The sequence below is a fragment of the Cygnus olor genome, chromosome 2, assembly GCF_009769625.2.
Source record: "Cygnus olor isolate bCygOlo1 chromosome 2, bCygOlo1.pri.v2, whole genome shotgun sequence".
NCBI classification, from domain to species: domain Eukaryota; kingdom Metazoa; phylum Chordata; class Aves; order Anseriformes; family Anatidae; genus Cygnus; species Cygnus olor.
In genome coordinates, this window is record NC_049170.1 from 130,347,433 (window position 1) to 130,368,113 (window position 20,681).

Here is a 20,681-nt window from a genome sequence, read left to right on the forward strand (position 1 = left end):
GGCTAACACTAAGGTATTCCAATGCGTGGAATGAGCAGCAACTGAAATCACTAATGGCGACATTGTTTGCAGCTGGCTTATCGAGCCACTATCAAGCTGTAACAAGATGATTTTTAGACGGGCTACGCCCAGCTAAAAAGCACAATTTCAGAAGTGGAGAAATGCTAGTAGAAATGTAACAGCATGTTGCCACTCATACATTGCATAGGAAAATGAAAGGATAAGAAGAGCATAATTCAGAAAGGAAATGGTGACCATGGTTCATATGTAACACAGTTACACGTATGTATCAGTGCTTGCTCTTTCTCCCAATGGACCCATCAGTACATGGATCACGGATAATCTTTTTTTATCTGCTTGATATGGTTTTTATAGCATTCTGTAGGACTTAAAAAAAAAAAAAAAAGCCAAAGTGTTACAAAAATTACAAAATCACAGGTTTGTAGTCTCTCTCTATTTTCACATTAAAATATGTAGGGTTTAGTTGCTTACTGATATACACACTATGCTAATTTCTTCTAATCTATACTTAACCTGCTGTGAGGAATAAGTCTGGACAAAAGATTTTTTCACCCGCACTAGAAAAATATTCTGGCAAATGTTCTCACAAGAAAATCTTTATTGTCCCCATGCTTTCAAGGGTAGAGAGGACTGTGTCAAGGTTCTGTTTTATGAGAACAGAATGAAAATAAAATATCAAATAGTCCTCACCAAGGGACCACCATCCATCTTGTTATGGATGTAGGGAGAATCTGGTGGAAAAACAGCATATGCATACATAATTAAAAACTGTATCATAATATTTATGCATAGGGGAGTAATTAAGGTTGCACAGGCACCATTCTTTTCGGACTTTTGAGGACTGCATTGTACAATCTCACTAGTGTCTGTCACCACAGGTTTGGGTGAGGTGTGAAAGCAATAGAGATGAAAAGCTAATCGTGAACTAATTACTAATTAATTTACTAAAATTGCATAGATACAAAGAGAAAGTACTTGGGAAGGCCTATAGAAGAAGTAGGAGTGACCAAAGCAAAAAATCAGCTGCTATAAGCAAGGTCCATTACATTTCCTAATGACAAAAGCTAAGTGTAAACAAGCCTCCGCAAAGTCAATAAGAGCTTAATTTCTCAAGTTATTTAAGTAAGATAAACAAGGCTGCACAGCCTCCCAGCCTATGCAGCAGCGAGGCACAAAGCACAGGCAGACAGCAAGAGATTCATGACCTACTCCCACCTCTGCTGTTTGTAGGTGCCAGTGCAAACAGTGTTTTCAATGCCAATGTAGTTCATTTACCTAGCAACAATAGCCTTCAAAGTGCTGCATAAACATTTCTCTTTCCAGCATTGCCTCCCTCTCTCCCTTGTCTCCTGAGGGGTGAAAATTAAGATTCTTTCTAGCAAATGAAGAAAAGAACAAATGAAAAAGAAAAAAAGGGAGGGAAAAAAAAAAAGACTTTTCAATAATCTGGCCAACACCACAGAAGAAGCCCCAGACATACCCCACTGCCATTTAGGAGCAGTTAAGGATTGCTGGTGCATCCTTACAGCCTGTACACCTGCAGACCCAGAGGTAGGGCTGGGCTACGAGTGCTTTTTATGTCAACTGAAAGAAGGCACAGGCTGTGAAAGAGCACAAGTCTTAGCAACGCTAGGACATGCAGGAGCTTAATTCTGTTCTCCTTTCCAATGAAACACAGCATTAAAAGGTGACGTGGTGTATGGCCCATCTAATATCCATGCTCCCCTATACGCCACGGCTTTGACATGACAGTGATTGCCCGGCGATTTCTTGCACCACTTTCCGAGGGGGAGCGGCGAGCTGGTGGCAGGGGGGTGGTGGGACCGGATGATCTCGGAGGTCTTTTCCAACCTTTATGATTCACTGATTGCCCCCCTCCCGGCCTCACAGCCGAGGCGGGGGGCTCGGGGAAGGCTGCTGCCCTGCGGCGCGGCCGGGAGCCCTCCCGCTGCGCCTGCCGCGCCCCGCAGCTGCTTTCCCTGAAAAAAAAAAAAAAAAAAAAAAAAAAAAAAAAAAAAGAACGAAACGGGGAAGGCAGATGCCAGGGCGGCTTCGCTGCCTGCTGGGCGTGCCGGGTGCGGCGGCGGGGGATGGGGAGCCGAGCCGAGCTGCGTGATGGCAGCACCGCCCCGCTGCATCCCCATCCCCATCCCTATCCCCCTCCCCCCGCAACCCTCCCCAGGCCGAGCCGAGCCGTGCCGGGAAGGCGCTGGGGAGAGGCTGCAGGAGCCGGGCGGGGCCGGCAGGGCGCCCCCACACCCGCCCCGCCATGCGGCTGCCGCGCTGCGCTGGCGCAGGGCCGGCGGGGGGAGGAGATGGGGGAGGAAAGCGGGGGGGGAAGGCGCTGCCCTGCTGGGCTGCACCCCTGCCTGCCTCCGCCCGGCTGCCACATCACTGCAAATCCCTGCTCCGTCCCTCCTTGCTCCAGCCCTGCCCCATTCCTCCCTGCCCCATCACTGCCCCAGCCCTGCTCCATCCCTTTCTATCCCATCCCTGCCCACCCCCTCTCCAGCCCTCCCCATCCCTGCTCCATCCCTCGCTGCCCCAGCTCTGCCCCAGCCCTACTCCATTCCCGCCCACCCCATCTCAATCTATCCCTGCTCCATCCCTCTTTGCCCCATCCCTGCCCCACCCTGGTCCCTCCGTGCCCCATCCCTGCACCATCCTTACTCCATCCTTCCTTGCTCCATCCCTGCCCCACCCCTACCCCTCCATGCTCCATCCCTGCCCCCTCCCTGCCCCTCCAAGCCCCATCCCTGCCCTACCCCTGCCCCATCCCTGCCCCCTCCATGCCCCATCCCTTCCCCACCCCTGTCCCTCTATGTCCCATCCCTGCCCCATCCTTGCTCCATCCTTCCTTGCTCCATCCCTGCCCCACCCCTACCCCTTCATGCCCCATCCCTGCCCCACCCTTGCCCCCTCCATGCTCCATCCCTGACCCCTCTGTGCCTCTCCCTGCCCCCCTCCCCCTTTGCCTCCCTCCCTGCTCTCCTCCCCCCGCAGCCCTCCCCCTCCCCTCCTTTCCTTCCCTTCCCCTCCTTCAGCACCGCGGGCAGCTCCCGGCCGCGCCTGCCCCGGGCGCTCACAGCCCGCAGCCGCCGGAGCCGCGGGCGGGGGGGCTCTGGAGACACCCCCAACCCCTCGAGGCGTCTCCCTCCCGGCAGCCGGCCTCTGCCCCCCCGGGATAAGCCCGTTCTGCCGCGCACCCTCCCCACGCCCGCAGCCTCCCGACAGAAAGGTTGTCTCGCCCCAAAAGAGACAAGCTGTCCCCAAAGGACAGCTGTCCGCGGGGGCAGGGTGTCCCCAGGAAGGCAGATCACCCCCCCGGGCTGTCTCGTCCCCCTCCCGGCACGGCCCAACGAGCCAAAGCTGCCCCAGCGGGGAGCCGTGGCAGCACCTCCTGCGCCGCGCCCCACGCGCAGTTGAATCACAGCAGCGCTCTGGGCGCAGAGTGGGGATGCTTCCTTCCCCGAGCCCGTTTCCAGACCGTGCTGCTCTCACTTAAAGGAAAAATCTAGTTCCTGCAATTCAGAAACGATCGATAGTGACTCAAAAGAGAAAGCTGGCCTCAGACTTCCGGGCCCTGCTTTACGCAAAGATGCTCTTACTGACCCTGAAGGAAGCTCGGAAAGAATAAACCTGTGTTACCTGTCCTGGGGAAGCACACGCAGAGGAAGAGCATCGCAGCTCGTGATGGCACAGTGCATGGGCTGAGCAGCTGCAGATGGCACTTCTGGAGGAAGGAGAACGGTGCCAGTGCCCTGTCTGCTCCAGCAGGACACAGCTCCTCCCTGAGACCTCTCCCTGCTCACCACCTTTCTCACCCACCCCACAAAACAACCCCACAGGTAGCATCCTCCAAACTCTGAGCTGAAAATTCACCCAATGGCTGCCTCTCTGCCAGCAGCCTGGGAGTCTGTTATCACTGCACGCCTTTGAAAGTAAGGATGGTTTTCCTCTGGGAGAGGTGAATGAGCTCCAGTTGGGCAGTGTAGGGCAAGATGGCCATGCAAGCATGGTGCATTGTCCTCGGGGCACCACAGCCCCAGGCAGCGACTCCTCTAGGCCAGCAACTGCTTCCAGCCCATGAGGTGTGCACATACATCCCCGCACTGCCATGTTTCTAGCAAGCATTTCAGATCACCACCCACATGTGTTAGCCATCAGTCATGTCACTGGCTTTCCTCTTGCCAGGGGTAGAGAATCCTTAAAATGAATGAAGAAGAATCCTTAAAATGGGTCCATCCCCTTTTGTGTAATAATCCTATTAGGTCATATTCTGTGCTCTTCATCAAGTAAATCAGGCTCACAACTTCCCAACGTACATCAGGGAAGTGGTTACTGGCACTTCTTTTCACATTTATCCTGCTTTGGGCTTCCCAGAGCCCTTCATGAGTGTGAGCAGTTCCAGCTGTCGTTCCCCAGGTTTTGACATGATGCGAGTTGTCCAGGGTTAGGTCTGGGCACTCTAAAATAAATATGCGGCATAAAACAATTGTATATGGTATCTGCATGCAATTGTAGGAAATGAGACGCAGAGGAAAAAGTAATCTAAGCAGCTGGTTTATGGATATGGTTTATTGAAATGGTTTATTGAAACCCTTTCCATTGGTGGTCTTTTTTCCTTTTTTTTTTTTTTTTTTTGGTCATATCTTTAGAATAAAACGTGTTAAAATGAATTTCTGCATGTTTCACAGGTAGCAACAGCAGCGCCTTCAACACCAATAGGCTTTTTCATGTAAGACATAAAACGTTTGACATGGAATGTACTATTAAAGCCAGACCGAGGGGGGAGAGGCGTTCAAGGACTGATTTCCATTTCAAACTGCATTCTGGCACTTTGTACTCCAGCACCATTGGTGGATCAATATTTAATGCCCGGAGATTCTGGCTCTGCAGGAGTCATGTCAGGGGACCTCTAGAGCCAATCTGCTTGGGTAGAGGAGTGATAATTATTCATGGGCTCCTGCCTCTTGCTCCTTCTCTTGCACAGCCCCACTCTGCTGACTCAGTGCCTTATTCAGTCTTCTCTCCCTCTCTCCACTGCTGTAGCTGGACCCCTTTGCCTTCACCACCTCTGAGAGCCTGCACATCCCACCATGGCTAAAACAGCAATGGGTAAGAAACCGCATCTCTTTTCCTTCAGCCAGTACAACAGCCACTGCTCCTGGGAGCACTGCCTGCACCGGCAGCTCTTCTCAGTGGCCCTAAAGTTTAGAAAAATCAAGACGACGCTAAACATATTTTTATTTCTTTGATGGGAAAGAAAAAAAAGGGGGGGGGTGAGAGGGGAGGGGACCCCGGGTCTCTTTTAACATCCTGAGATCGGATGAAATATTTACTGATGGGCGAGGTCGGCGGCGTGAGCGCAGCCTCATTTTCGGAACGGCTTTTCTTATTTTAAACATTAGTCTATCTCAAGGCACCAAAGATACAGAGGCAGATATATTTATTAAAAAAAAGAATAGAAAAAAAAAAAAGAATAAAACGAGCCGGAAAGTTATCCCCGCCGTAAATACGCCTCCCACCGCCCCGCAGCCCCCCGCCGGGAGGGGCAGCGCTTCCCCCTTTTCGTTCCCAAACGAGCCTCGGACGGCGTAGGGGGGAGGCTGTGGGGGAAATTTGGGGAAGGGGGGTCCCAGGGGAGAGGCACCCCGAGGGGGGACCGATGGGGGGGGCTGCGGGCGGGGGGCCGGGGGCTGCGGCGGGCACCTGCTGCGGAGCGCACTGCGGGCCGGCCGCGCCCAGCCCGGCGCCGGGGGCTGCGGGGGGGCGAGGAGGAGATGGAGCCGCCGCCTGCCCGCACCTGCAGTCTGCCGGGGGGGGGGGGGGGGGAATGGGGGGAAAAAATGGGGGGAGGGAAGTAGGTCACTGCATCGTCGCTAGCTGGTGTTTTCTAGCGGGTCCCACCCTGCTTTGGTTCTCTCTCCCAAGGGGCAGCTTGCGGGGCTGGGGCGATGTCGCGTGTTGGAGCTGGCAGCCCCCCCGCACGGCTCGATGCCCCCCCCCCCCCGAGCCGCGCCCTGCCGCCGCACCGCATCCCGCACCCCGCACCCCGCATCCCGGGAGCGGCCCCGGCCCCGGGGGGGCCTCCAGACCCCAGCCCCGCTGTGGCCGCCGGGCGTTGGTCCTGGCGGGGGGGGGGAGGGTGGAGGGGGGAAACAGGGGGGCCCGGCGCCAGCCCGGCTGCTGCTGCTGCCCCTTTGTTTGCGGGAGGCTGCTGAGATGGGTGGAGGAGCAGAAAATCGCAGGGGAGGGCGTGGGAGAGAGAGACGCAGAACAACCGTGGGGTCAAAAGCATCCAAACCCTGCTACTTCATGATTTTTTTTCCTTTTTTTCTTTCTTTTTTTTTCCTTCTTTTTTCTCTTTCTTTCTTTCTTTCTTTCTTTCTTTCTTTATTTATTTCTTTCTTTCTTTCTTCTTTTTTTTCTTTTTTTCTTTTTTTTTCTTTTTTCCTTTTTTCCTTTTTTTTTTTTTTGGGGGGGGTGGGTGTGGAATGAGGCAAACCCTACGCTTGTCGCATTCAAATACAAGTTTCCACAATCATTCACCATTAAAGCTGTGCACACACGAATCACACAAAATAATGATGGAGTGCCCCACCGCAATTGTGTTCCTTTCCCAAGAAACGATTCCCATTCCGTGCAGATGCTGTTACCACTTTTAACTGTGTTGCACGAAGTTGCACCGAATCCTCCTGGCGCTGGCTATAAGCGATGCATTGCACATTTATTTATCTGAATGCTGATCTTCCGCTCCCGAGGAATAATCGGTGGGGATTGAAAGCCTTTTACCCTGGCTGTGGCACCCCTGGGAAGGAGGCATGAGACAGCTGGATATGCAAATAGAGGAGAGGAGACAGGGCTGTGGGAGTCTGGCCAGCCCTGCAGTGCCGAGCACGCCGTCCCCTCCCCACTGCAGCAATCTGGTAATCGGTATTGATAATTTGTAGTCAGCTGGAGACTTATCGCTGCAGAAGGCCCTGCAAGGAATCCTGTCAGTGGGAAGGAAAGGGCTCTTCAGCCTTTGATTAATGATCTCGCAGCACACAAATATAAAGGTTTCTGCAGCAAGAGACATGGCGGAAATCATTAGATTTGCCCAGAGACCAGTTGGCTGTATGGCTCCCGTTTGCCTATTAATACCTGGTTAACCAGCTGCATAGGAAAGCAGTAAGAAGCAATATAACCACCTAGCTCAGGTCTCTAAAAATGCTAATTGCAACAGCTTTCAATTAATAAGGAAAAAACATCATTAAAAGCATCTTTTCTTTTTTAAACTCTCAAATTTAAAGGCTACCCTTTGCCATTTCTTTAACTTTATTCCTCCTTTCTGTATTTATTTTAGGGAGATTGTGGACCTAGGCAGCATATTAGAATAAGCTATTTCGTCTCTATTTTGAGAATTTCTTCAGCAGAACAATTTTTATTGTCATGTAGAAGAACAGACTTGTTCTCAGTCATACACATTTCCAGCTACTGCTAAATAAGCTACATTTGCTTGGTACCTAAGCTTTACCCAATAGACCACTGAGAGAACTACACAGTGCCTGATTTTTTTTTCCCTTTTGAGCACTGTAGTTTGCAAAGTGGCAATAAAGGCTAGGTCCTGCTGCCATCGGAGCCAACAGAACATTTCTAATTGGCTTAAGCTGGCCCACCATTATGTTTCTGGCCCCTCTCCAGCAAGGCACTTAAGCAGGTGTCTGAGTTTGAGCATGTGAACAGCCCCACTGTCTCTGGGCAGAAGTCTTTGCCTAACTCAGTTTAGGCAGATGCTAAATACCTTGATAAATCTGCTTTTATCTTCTGCCATAGAAAGCAAATTCTTTTTTTTTTTTTTTTTAGTCTCTATTAAATAAAATCTTTTCAAGGAAAACTCAATTGATTTACATGGGAATTTCAACAGCTACAAGAACTTTCTTGTAAACCCTGACTGCTGATAAAGTTCTTTCTGTTTAATTTGCATAATATATGAATGATGCACATCATGCACAAGCATGCACATATATGTGTCTTATTTTAAAGTTTCATATAACATGACTGCAGAAAATCTGAAGGCTTTTAAATTGTACTCACCCCTTGACACCTTCTTCCAAATAAAATCTGGGTTATATGGATGGATTTATTCATACCTTATGCTTCCTACTGCACAAGCTGTGCCTTACAGAATGTTAAATCAGCTGCTTTTTTTTCGGGTGGGGTCACTGCAGACCAGATAGGCCATGTATGTGGTTGAATAAACTCTCCTAGGGTAAGTACATTGAAGTGTGAGGGTGAAGCAGGCAGTTGTGCCAAAGGAACTAAAAAAGGTGTCTGAACCCATTATTCGAGTGTTTTCTTGTGGTGTTTAATTTAAAGACTATTTGTTCTGAAAACATGTTCAGACAATTACCATACAAAAAGTCTCAGTCCTGATTATAGTCCTTGTTTATTTTATAACAAATCATTTAACAGAAATACATGGGATTCATGTGAATAATGTGTTAAAGAGGTGTTTTAATTCAGATCTTGAGATTAGGATAACGGAATTTAGGCAGCCCCACCTAGCTTCTCAATAGCACTGATCAAACCATTGTAAAAGTGCTTCAGAGTATTGTTCTGTTTTATCCTCTGCATTTTAGTTACACGCTCATATCTAGATAGTTAGCTTGATGGATGCAATGCCAATGCTCAGTTTGTCTATTAATGGACTGCTACATTATTGTTTTATCTGGTATGTAAACATACATGTGAAGTCATAAACATGTGCATGATTGTTGATTTTAACTGGTTCAATTATTTTAATAACTAGCTTTTTTACTGCACAGAGCTAAGCATTTTGCCCTGATCTGCCACTACACTTAAACAATTGCTTTGTCTTTAACAATTTCACATTAGTAGTCATCTGGACGTCAATGGCAGAGACAAGCTTCAACTTAAACAACATATGGCAAAGTGCCAGGCTGCATTCAGATTCAACATCCTCCTTTCCATACTGTGCAGGTTTTAAGTGAAGGTTTTAACCATTTTTTTCCCCCTTTTATATAGAAAGGAACACAAATCATCACTGAATTATTATTAATTGTCAGAAAATTACATATTTGAATAGAGCAATAGGAAATTAAAATGAGAAGAAATGTAGACAAGATTCAGAAAAGAGAATTTGCTGTCTCATAATGTTGATTTGACTGAGACATGGCCATTCCAAATTTTGTCAGGGTGTGGAAGAAGAAACATTTCAATTAGTCTATTGATCATTCTTTTGACAGTTTTGATCACTATGTTAAAGTAAATTTACTAGTGAGTACAAGTCACTAGAGAACTCAAGGTTAATATTTACTTACATTATTTCCCTGTTTTTATGAAGTAGATTACTCTTCCTGCTACTGAAAATTCAGACAGTAATAATTTTGAAAACAGTCCATATGGTTAAGAATTTATATTGCCTCATAGCAGTTCTTTACTTACCCTGTGAAATGCAGAGGCAGGAGAGCAGAGCGTCATCTATTCCATCATCTTATGGAAGGCATCCCACAACATGCTGAGGAAATAAAAATAAAATTCAGCAGCTTGAATACTCCCAAAATGTTCTCTCACCTCTACCTCCATCACCTCTTGTCCAAATATAAGCTCTATCTAGTCTAAAGGCTTCCCTATTTAATAATGTATTTTTATAATTCATTCACATTGATTTTGTCAGCTTTTCCCTTAATTAATTAAGCCTGGAATCTTTTTTCATTTCTTTGGTATTTGGAACTATAATAACACGTTTCTCTAGATCACATTTCGCACACATTTTTTTACCATAATTGTGCATGTAATCTAACAGCATGGTTACATTTTTCCCAGGTGACATTTATATTCATTTCTTTAGAAAAGAATTTTCCATTTTCAAATTAATACCATTAATTAAAAGACTGATTATAGCAGAGGGACTGGATGATCATATTCAGCAATACGTTTAGGTGGCATTTTAGCCTTCAAAGACTGTGCAAAAATGAACTAATTAGTTTTCATAAAAGCCTCCTGTGAGAATTAGGCATTATCATGTAGTCTGAAGCACAGAAATCAGAGGGTTCCCAGGACAGGTAGATCTGGGCAGTACTTGACCCGTGTAGCATTTCTGTGTAGGTCTATTTGAACTGCCTTATTAGTTCATAGACAAAAGCAACAAGAGATATTCAGCGCTCCTGAGAAATAAATCAAGCCCTAGGTGTCATAAACTAGGCGTACTAAAATGGTGCCACTCCAAAAAATTGATGTAGTTGGAAAATTAACTCACTGAAACCTTTGTCAAATATTTCACAGCACTTTAGTTACCACTTGACCTCAGGGGACTGAGGATGGCAACTAGTCACCAATTGTTGTGCTTGTAGGCAACATCTCAGCTGGAATTGAAGTCCTCCAACAAGTCTTTTCGTTGAACATGCTCCCCCCAGGCTTTATCTCTATTAAGTACATTTGTCTTTCAACTTGCATTATCAGGCCTCATCTTTTTTCCATCCTCGCACTCTCAGTAGCACACTTCTTTGAGGAGGAGCAAATAGGGCATCATGAACCAGCAGTGATCACTCACCACTGCAGTAACTACCTTCAAAAATCCAGTGTTAATTGTCCATACCTTTATAAACGAAAGGTACTGTTGTCATCAGTGCACTTGCAAAGAACGTCTTCTTCAGCAATACTATAAAATGGATGGTAGATGAACCAAATTCACAAAACAAGTCTTGCCGCCATGGAGTAGTGGAGTTCAGTCACTGGCTTCAGCACAATCAGGGCTGGTCCTGAGCCCGTGGGGAAGCAGAAATCTGGTAGATGATTTGGAGGAATGGCTGCTATTCAAGATTTTTCCTAGGGTGCACGTAATCCTCAGGTGATGAATTCTGTGGATACTGTGGAGAGCGGATTCCAGTGTGATGCTAGAAGTGGGTCAGTCTGTCTGTGAGAAGCAGCCAGCAGTTCTACCTGGGAGGCCCTTCTCGATTCTGAAAGGTGCTGGGCACCCATGTCTACAGTGAAGGCAGTGTCTGTTACTCTAGTGGCTCAGCACTTTTCAAAAACTGGAAGAATATATCTTGGAGATCTCAGCATGCACAGACCTCCATCCTCAACCAATGGAAAAAAAAAAAAAAAAAAAAAGGCCTAATGCAGAAGTGCTGGCCCCTAGGGAACAAAATATTCAAGACATCACATGTCTGAGCAATATCCACCATACAAAGCTTCTCTCTAATTATTTCATTTTCTTCTACTTACTACGTTTTTCCTGTCTGATAATACATAATTTAACAAAAGAAATGAATTTAAGATCTTTCAGCAGGATGTACAGTTAAACTGATGCATAGCATCTACATGAAATATTAGGCATTGCTACACACATTTAGAAACATTATTTTCTGTATGTTTGTAAGTTTGTCTAATCCAAACTGTTCATTAAAAATTATAATTTGTACACTCATTCAAATACACAAAACACATCATTGTTGTAACAGTTATTATGTGGAGACATTTTGATCCTTCACACATTAGATTCTGAATTACAAACCAGGATAGTTGGGTTTTGTTATTGTTGTTGTTGTTTTTTCTTTTTTTTTTTATTCCCATTTCTGCCTATGAATGTTTTTTAGTTTAGGCAAGTGACTGACGACATTTAGTAAACCTCTAGGGCACTTGCAGTGGGATACAGGTGTGACTGCATCTACACAAAAGGTGGGGAGAGGTCAGCACCTCTGGCTGTGGTCAAGGTCTTCCCAGGGTGATTGCAATCATCACCATCATCTAGAGGAAATACAAGGGGGTGAATGCTGAGACATAAACCTTCCCTCAGGCACTTCCCCTGCAGCTCCTGAAAAGCCCTACTTCAGACTTCTCTCCTCCATCACCACAGGAGGAAAAAGGTGGCAATGGGTCCACTCCTCTCCCTTGGCCAAACAGCTGGTGGTTGGTCTCCAAGTGTGGCACTGGGACTTGGTGGCCCTAGTCCTTGTGTGTCCACCTTCCCTGGAGAACGCCGGAGCCACCAAGCTGCAGCCCTTACTGCCATCCCATGGGAGCAGCTTCACACTGGAGAGAGAACAAGAGGACAAACAGACTGGGGCATGAGCCCCACCTAGTACCTGGGAAGCCCTGGCTTATGGAACAATCGATGAATTGTGCACACTACAGCCAGGGGATAAAAAATAGAAACAGTTGTGGGACCAGAAAACAAAACATGACTTTCTTTGGGTGGTAATTAGGACCCTTCAGCTTGAACCCCCTAATTTTTCAATGAGATTGAACCCATCTCTGTCATTTCCCAATCCAATGTGCTCACCATAGACAGATGTATCAAAGGGCAGCAGTAAGACAGCTAACGTTTCTCCTCAGTAGCATTTTAAAAGAAAGCAGTGGTTGCCGGTGCTTTTATGATGAACCCTGTCCTATCCATGTGGGCCACATTTTGAGAAAACAGGCTGAATAGATTTTCTCAAAGGGTAACAGCTACATTTGAAGAACACCCAATTCCCAGTATTAGGGGATTAAACATTTCAAACCTGAGGCACTCTTGCTTGCACACACACAAAAAAAAAAAAAAAAAAAAAAAAAAAAAAAGTGGCATCTACAATGCACAACCAATTAGAAGAGCACAAATTACAGTATTTATGGGTTTTAGCAACTAAGAGCTTTGCAAAAAGTTGCGGAATCCACATTTTGGATTTAGAAGCCAGAATTTTTCTTAAAATATGAGTATAGGCATCTAGCTCCTATATTGGATTTCTCCCTTACTCATTTTATGACTTGCTTTATCTTCATTAACATGAGAATAATCTTACATAATTAGTTCAGCATTGTGTTGTGAAGTTATGTTCCACAATGTATAGAGATGTATAACAATGCTCTTATGTTCTAGAATTTGCAAAAATCCATACTGATCAGATCAGGAGATGGAGCAACTTACCTTCTAAAGCTGTATTAGCTTTCTGTGCTGTTCATGTACTTCTTATAATCCTTAGGAAATTATTAGGTAAAGAAAAATGATGTGTATATTTTATACTGATTTGCATAGAAATCTACAAATTGAGTAGTAAGCTTAAGCTAAGGTATGCTTTACCATAAGCTGTGCTAAAATACTTTTTAACGTTTAAGATTTTTTTACATTTAAATATGTTCTCTAGTCACAAAGTTACTATGAAGCTAAAACTTCCAATCTTAATACTATTTCTGATCCTTTCTAAAGTTATTGAAAACACCAATTATGTTTTTTCCATAGTTTTCTCATATTCACATGTTCAGATTCATCCTCTTGTTTCAGCTATGATGACACCTGATGTGATTTCACCAGAAAGATTCCCTGAAATGTCTAAAATTTTTAGGGTTATTATTTTTTCATCTCAAAAGATTGTAGAGACCACATCCAGGTCAAAGATTCACAAAAATTTTGACCTATATTTTGTCTACGACAGTGTAGTAAAAATTAAAATTTGTAGTTTACCAGTATTTTTGTAGTGCAAGTCCTCCCAGCCACCTGAGTGGAGCTGCAAGGAACCTTTGCACGCTCCCAGGAAATCTTTTAAATTAAAACAGAATGCACAAATCAGGCTCTATTATTTTTAAAGACATATTTTTGAAGTGAAATTCACTTCTGTAATCAGTATTATTAGGCTTTATTAAATATCACATTTAACCTTTCAGATATATTTGCTTTTTTACATCATTCATATGTGAAAAGAGTAATTGAAGTCACTCAGTAGTCATGTTTATAGTTGCTTGAATACACAGCCTTTATTTCCAGGTACTGGCATTTATTCAATTTATTAAGTAGATGCAACACAAAAGACTATTTCTAAGCTAATACCTTTCTATCCATTTAGATATTTTTGATACTGTCAAGATTGCAGTCAGGTAGCTTTCAATATTATATTTGTAGATAGGAAAGAAGCCCATACTCATGGTTGTTTAAAAAATAAACATGCACTAGTTATCAGTAAAACACTTGTTCTCAAAGCAAATAACTTGTTGCTGGGAAAACAATGTTCTAACTCTAAACATGATTATTTTTTAAGTAGAATACCTATAACGACCTCTTAAGACAAATAACAGTAAGATATTCATTTTAATCTGTACAGAGGATTCAAGTTCTTCCCTTCTGAAGTGCATTCACTTTTTTTTTTTTCAGTGAAGTATCAAGAGGTGCAACAGTGTAAAGACTTTCACCTTCTAGTGGTGGAAGGCCTGAAAAACGGGATTAAATATGACAGAGATACTTTCAAATGCTCTGCAAAATTCTCATTATCAGCTGGTGTAGATCACCTATGCTGTTCTGCAGCTCTTGGCTCTTCTGGTATCCCAGTCTCTTCTGCATGAAAAAAGTTACCAGTATTCTCAAGAAGGATTAAAAAAAAAAAAAAAAACAATAATAAGAATTGAACCACATAATTGAACTGAACCACAGCACAAAACTCAAGCTATTTAGAGAAGCAAACTGGAGCAATCTACAATACAAAAGTTACAAAATTAAATTTAATATATTTCTACTTAGCTATATGGTATATAATTTCCTAGAATAAAGCAAAAATTAAGGAAAAGTATCCTGGAAATGGAATACTGGATCAGACATACCTCAGTCTGTCCCTGAGCTGCTGCTCTAACATTTTGAGTCTTTTAGTGCTATTTATACTTCAGAGAAAAGTCTGAGCTAGCCTTCAAGAAGATTTCTATTTTTGATTTCTCACCTCTGAACTTCCTTGCGAGCATCTTGCCATCCAAAACACAGTTTCCCATCTGCTCTGTCCCCCCCCGCCTACTGATTTCCAGTCCCAATCCATCTCCTTGGTGCATTTTTCCTCATTTTCTTAACCCAATCTATTTATCCACTGCAGAATGTCACCTTCATTCTTGGTCATTTTTTAATCATCCCATTCTTTAACCAACTTTACCCCACCCCTTTTTTTTTTAACTTATCTGCTGTCTACAATTTCTTTCACCATCTAGATTCAACTCTCATCCCTTCATGCAACCCTTAGTAATCCTCCAATAATCCTCCACACTTCTGAGGGGCCAGAAAGGGAGGAATTGACACCATGGGATAGTTGTTTTCTCTTCTTTTTCCAATTTCCAGAACCCTTCTGCACAGCAAGCAGGAGAAGCAGTGTTTGAAACATTGCTCTCAGCCCATGTGGAATCAGTCATGTCCAGCACAAAGTGTCCTCAGAGAAATTGGCTGAAAAGCTTGGACATGTCTCTCCTCGCCATGGGTGAAGCCTGTAATCAGATATTTCAATGACATTCCACGGCCAGGCCTGGGCAGATTTTTCAATGGTGGCGTGATTTCCTGGCACAGAGCTCTACAGCCCGTCAAACAAATGCAATAAGCATTTGTTCAGTTTATTATGTACAATCTCTGTATTTTTTCCCTAGTCATCTTCCCAGAAATAGTGAAACAAATTTTGCTAAAAGTTTTCCCCAAACTCAGCAAGAGGTGGCCCTCCAGCCAACAAAAATATTGACCAAGTTGTTATAATTTATCAAAGAGATACTCAGTGGAAGGAGGACTCTTATGCTTTCTAATGCAGTGGAGGAAAAAAAAAGTGGCAGTAGATGGGAAATAGCAACTGCTCACTGTGGCGTATGGGCTGTACATCTGAGTGGATAAGATGAGCGAAGGTCAGGAACATCGATTGTGCTAGAATTAGGTCTGATACCAATGTAAATCTATGGTAATAGACCCGTGTTGATTTATGTATGATGAACCCATTTTTTCCCCTTTAAATCTCCAGAAGCAGCAGCTTAGGAAGGAAACATCTCCTTTATTATTTTGAAAAGTCATATAAGAGCCAGCTACACTAATAAAGGAAAATTTGATTATACAGGAAAAGAGACTTTTTAATACAGGAAAAGGAATTTGATTATACAATAAAAGAGAAAAAGCAGGCCATTATAAGTTGACATTTGGATATCTCCAGCTCCTGCTACTTTTAGGATGTATTGAAAAATGTGACAGCCTGTCCAGTTGTGGGAGCTTGATAAGGCTGATAAGGTTACAAAGGACAAGCAGAACAACGCAGAAGAGGCTCTGATTTGCCTTTAATGACAGGCTGTTGACGCTGGGATATGCTGGTGCACAGTGTCCTGAAAATCTAGTTATTGGAAGCAAAACAACTCCCTTACTGTAAATGAGCCAAGCACCCTTCCACCAGTGCCCCACAGAAATCAATAGAGCATCTCGGCAGGGGTTGACTCCAGATGTGGTTAATTTAGCAGCAGAGGGGTGCCTCAGAATTCATCAGCTCTTCTGTGTAAATGAAGACCAGTACTGCAGGAAAATAGAGACAGACTGGTGGACAGACTGCTACAGAGAGATAAATAGACTGACAGAACGAATGAGCTCTAGATACCTATATCTTCAGTAATATTTCATAAATGGAAAAAATCAATAAACTTAAAAACAGTATAAAAATGGGAAGGAGAAAAGATACAAAAAACTGTGGTTGATCATGAAAGACTTAATTCAGAGCAGTCATATTAAAACCCATATAACTTATTGTAGCTTATAAATTTATGCATTTATTTTACTTCTTCAAAAATCAGCGTTTTTCTATTATGTAAATCTGAGCAAAGCTACTTAAAACACAGGTGGCTTCATCTGACTGGTGGTTCTTGTTCTAGTTTTTTGTTGTGTTTATTTTAACAAAAATGTCTCACCAACAATTGCTCTCTCTCAGGCAATTTAATCAATTCTGAATAATATACTAATTTAGTTGCACCATCATCATGGTTTCAAAGAAGAGGCTGTCATTCCTTTTTTTTTTTTTCATTCATTTTACACATCCTCTGATTAAAGTACTCAGTAATATTTATAATCTATGCCTAACAGATAAATTTTAGCGATATGCTGCTGAGTGGTATCATTATTTTCTTAATTTAGGCAATCAAATATTTGAATATATGTAAAGACATGCCAGGATACAATAGTAAAAGTGTAAATCAGGTCATTAGTAATAATAACTGCATAGATAGTTTAGTCATGCAGAAAAGTCTGAAAGCCACAGAATAATAGACATTTTACAAGTAGATCAAAAATTTCATCTTAGCCCCTCAGAAAGCATCTACTGGGTAAAACTTAAGTGTACCAAAGTCAAAGAGAACTTTTTAATCAACTTGAAAAAAAGCTGGAATTTCATCCACAAATGATCTGATTGCTAGTAAAACATGGTATTTATCAGCTGAAGTTCAGGACTGATGATAACTTCAAACTATTGTAATTCATTTTATTGGGAGTTAGGATGCATTCCTGACAGTAGAATGTTACAGAACATGGACCATATCTTCTAGAGAGGCTTATAGAGGACCATTTATAAATGGCTACAGCTCAGTGGTTGAACTTTACTGTAGTATATATGCATAGCATCTTTTGTTTTGTTTTGTTTTGTTTTGTTTTGTTTTCTCAGACTAAGAAAGGATGTGACAAACTGGAAAATGCTTGTCATCTAACAGGAGTCAAGGTTGCTGAAGATTTCATCCATCACTTAGCAGGAGTCACTTCACTGTTGACACTGCCCAAATCAATTTTACTAATAAAGGCAAAGCATGTCCAATCAAATAAATCTCTAACATTTATTGTATGGACTGGATTTCATTTTAAGGTTGGCCTAGATAAATGCTTTTAATTGTGGTGAGTTGTGGTTAAAATAGGCACATTTCTATTTGCATGCTCTATTTTTAATATGATGTAGTGATTTCACTCAATAACAAATCTTGCAGAGAACTTGTATTCCTTGTGTTGTGTGAGTTAACATTCACTGATGCTCAGACTGCTGTTTTATATGCAGTATTTCCAGGAATTAAATAATCACTTAAACTCCACAAGCTCCCTTAAATTGCCAGTGACACAAAGCCTTTAAAAAAAAATTACAATTATGTCTTTATTTTATCTATTTGCTTATTTTTTAAATTGACCCCATCTGTTCTGTATGGTTTATTGCTTGCAAACCTGAAAGGGTACTTGAATCACTGCATTTCAAAAAGAGGTAGGATGTTTGGAGAAGTGGCCTCTGGTGATGACTACACCTAAAGGCCAGTAGCTGAATGGGCTGGTGTCTCTTTTGTGCTACCATGGCAAGGTGATCTTGCAACATGGCAAAAGGAAACCATGAGGTTTTTTGGCATGAAAGAAGGTAGGATGGAGGCCAGTGAGGAAATGTTTGGCTGGGGGAACAACTAAAGAATGAGCCTAACGGATTTAGTCCAGTAATGTACTGGGGATGAGCTCACCAAAAGCCTGCAGCTGATGTACAAATCCAGAGTGATAGCAATAGTGCAGCGGTTCAGTGAGATATGATGCATTTTTATTGGGATAGCAAGAATTAAAATATGTCAATAAAAAGGAGGAAGGGAGCTGGTGTTGTAAGGTGGTAGCAACCCTTACCTCCCACAATGACATAGGGTGTAAAGATGAGCGTACTGTGGGAACTGAACCACGGTTCTGGTTGTAGGGAAATCCAGAGGTCATCTAGCCTGTCCTGCTGCTTGAAGCAGGGCCATCGCCACCTTGTCTAGCCAACTTCTGAAAGCTTCCATGGATGATATCATAAATTCCCAAGGCGCAATTTGTGACTGCTGATCCTTCTTGCTAGCTGGCACTACCTGGGGAAGGTACAGGTGCGACTGTAATTTCATTGATCTTCCCCCTAGCTCTAAGCAGCTAGTATATCTATCTATATCCCCTAGAATATGCTTTGCCCAGCTAAACAAAACTGGCCCCCTCCACTAGCCTTCACAGGCTACATGCTCAGGTCCCTCATCTTCCTGGCAACCCTTCACTGGGCCCTCTCCTGTTTGTTCATGTTCCTCTTAAACTGGGGGTCCAAATGGGTGAACCCAGCCTCCTATACTGTTCATTCACACACTTCTCTTCTTCTGGCCACCCTCCCCTCTCCAATTCCCTCAGCTGATCCCTTTCAAGGATTGGTGGAAGAAAGAGCAAAAAAGCTCTTCAATGTGAGACTTTTAGTACTGAATTAATTTCTCTAAATAAATAATAATAATAATAATAAGTCACTCCTCCAGTATCCTTTCATATTTTATGCTTAGGCTTCATCTTTCAACATTGGCAGATAGAGTTTTATGTGGCCACATACTGAAACATCATCTGAAATCTCACTTGGGCATTTGTAGGATTTCTTAAGACTGTGTAGAAGACTAACAGAAAACTACCCTATGCTCTTCAATGCTGTGAAAATATATTTTCACTGTGAACATATTGATGGTTGAAATGTCTATGAGTTGCCCCAATTTCTAGACTTGAGAATCTTCCAAAAGATACTTTTCTAGTCAACCTGCTGCCCACTCATTGTAAGATAATGCCAAATGAAAAGATGAGTAATACAGAAACTGCTTTGTATCAACAGGGTTGATCAGGGAGTTGCTGTCATCTTAACTTACCCTGTGCAGTGGTTTCAAAGACCTTCAAAACCTCAAGACATTATTATTGGACCAAAACATTTCTCCAAAGATTAACATACCTTGGTTATGTTTTCTACATGGAGAGACTTCCTTAATTCAGGTTTTAAATTTGTCTAAACTCAGAAATTCATCTCTTTGGAATATCCTATAATGAAAATACAGCCCATTGCTCCCACATATACCCAATCAAAGGAACTCTTACATTGTTATAAATACATTTGAAAGAAAGGGATTTAAGCCATATGATATAAGGCATTCATAGAGCATCAAGACATCTGCAGCAGAGTTGTCGTTATCACACCTGCATGGGTTTAAAGCAAAAATCTCCAGAATTACATGTTATAACTACAAGCTCTAATGTTAAAGAGCTTTATATAAAGACTCAAAACTCATTTGCTTAGGGCTCATTTTGTTCTGGCACTCAAATTCAAAATACTGTGTTAATTAACACAATTATAACATGTATGTCATTGTATTATTGTAAAGATAGGAGCCCTTCATTTTTACATAATCTTCTTATATATGCCATTTGGAATTGTGTACAGAAATAACTAATGCCTTTGTTCACACAGATGAGACATCCTTATTTTAAAATGTAGCACAAAATTAAAATTCCATTCAAAATCCAGAAGAATGGATTTTTCAGACTGTCTCCTTTCATTGTCTTTTGCATTTTGATATTTAGCCGGTAGTCATGGCAGCTCATAAGAGTGATTGTGTAGCACAAAGATGCAGTTACACATGTTTGGCTTTGGGTTAAGTAGATTAAACACATGCAGATTGCTCAAAATCAACCAATAAACTTACGTAAAAAAGCTTTATATAAATACATGTAACATATATGTATACATGTATATGTAACCTAAATAATGAATGCTTCTATTTGTTTCTTTCAGACTCTATAAAATAGGTTTTCTAGCCTATCGGACCAGGTTTGTTTGACAGGTATCTTACACATCCCTCACAGCAGCATTTTGTTTCTAAAATGGATTCTCCCAGTAATTATAGCATGAAAATAATTGCAATATGTTCTGCACTCACTGAAATGACTCAGCAAGCAAGGAATACATTTAATTACTGGAATATAAAGATCAAGAGTCCATCCTAACTGCAAATTATAATTGTATTTATCCCATATAATATAAACACTAATTTCTACTTAGCTGACTTGCCCTCAGTATTGTCTTTGCCTAAAACAAACAAATGCACCTTGCAATTTAATTTGCAAATCATTTTCCGGG

At 42.7% G+C, this 20,681-nt stretch overlaps 1 protein-coding gene across 1 annotated transcript in view; it reads left to right on the plus strand.

Moving 5' to 3' along the window:
• Positions 1 to 4,905: 4,905 nt before the first annotated feature.
• Positions 4,906 to 20,681, plus strand: part of STMN2 (stathmin 2) — a 38,225-nt gene continuing 22,449 nt past the window's right edge. The window contains exon 1 of the mRNA XM_040546131.1: positions 4,906 to 5,139. Within this exon, the coding sequence (XP_040402065.1) occupies positions 5,121 to 5,139 (19 nt within the window). The 5' untranslated portion in view covers positions 4,906 to 5,120. The remainder of the gene's footprint in view (positions 5,140 to 20,681) is intronic.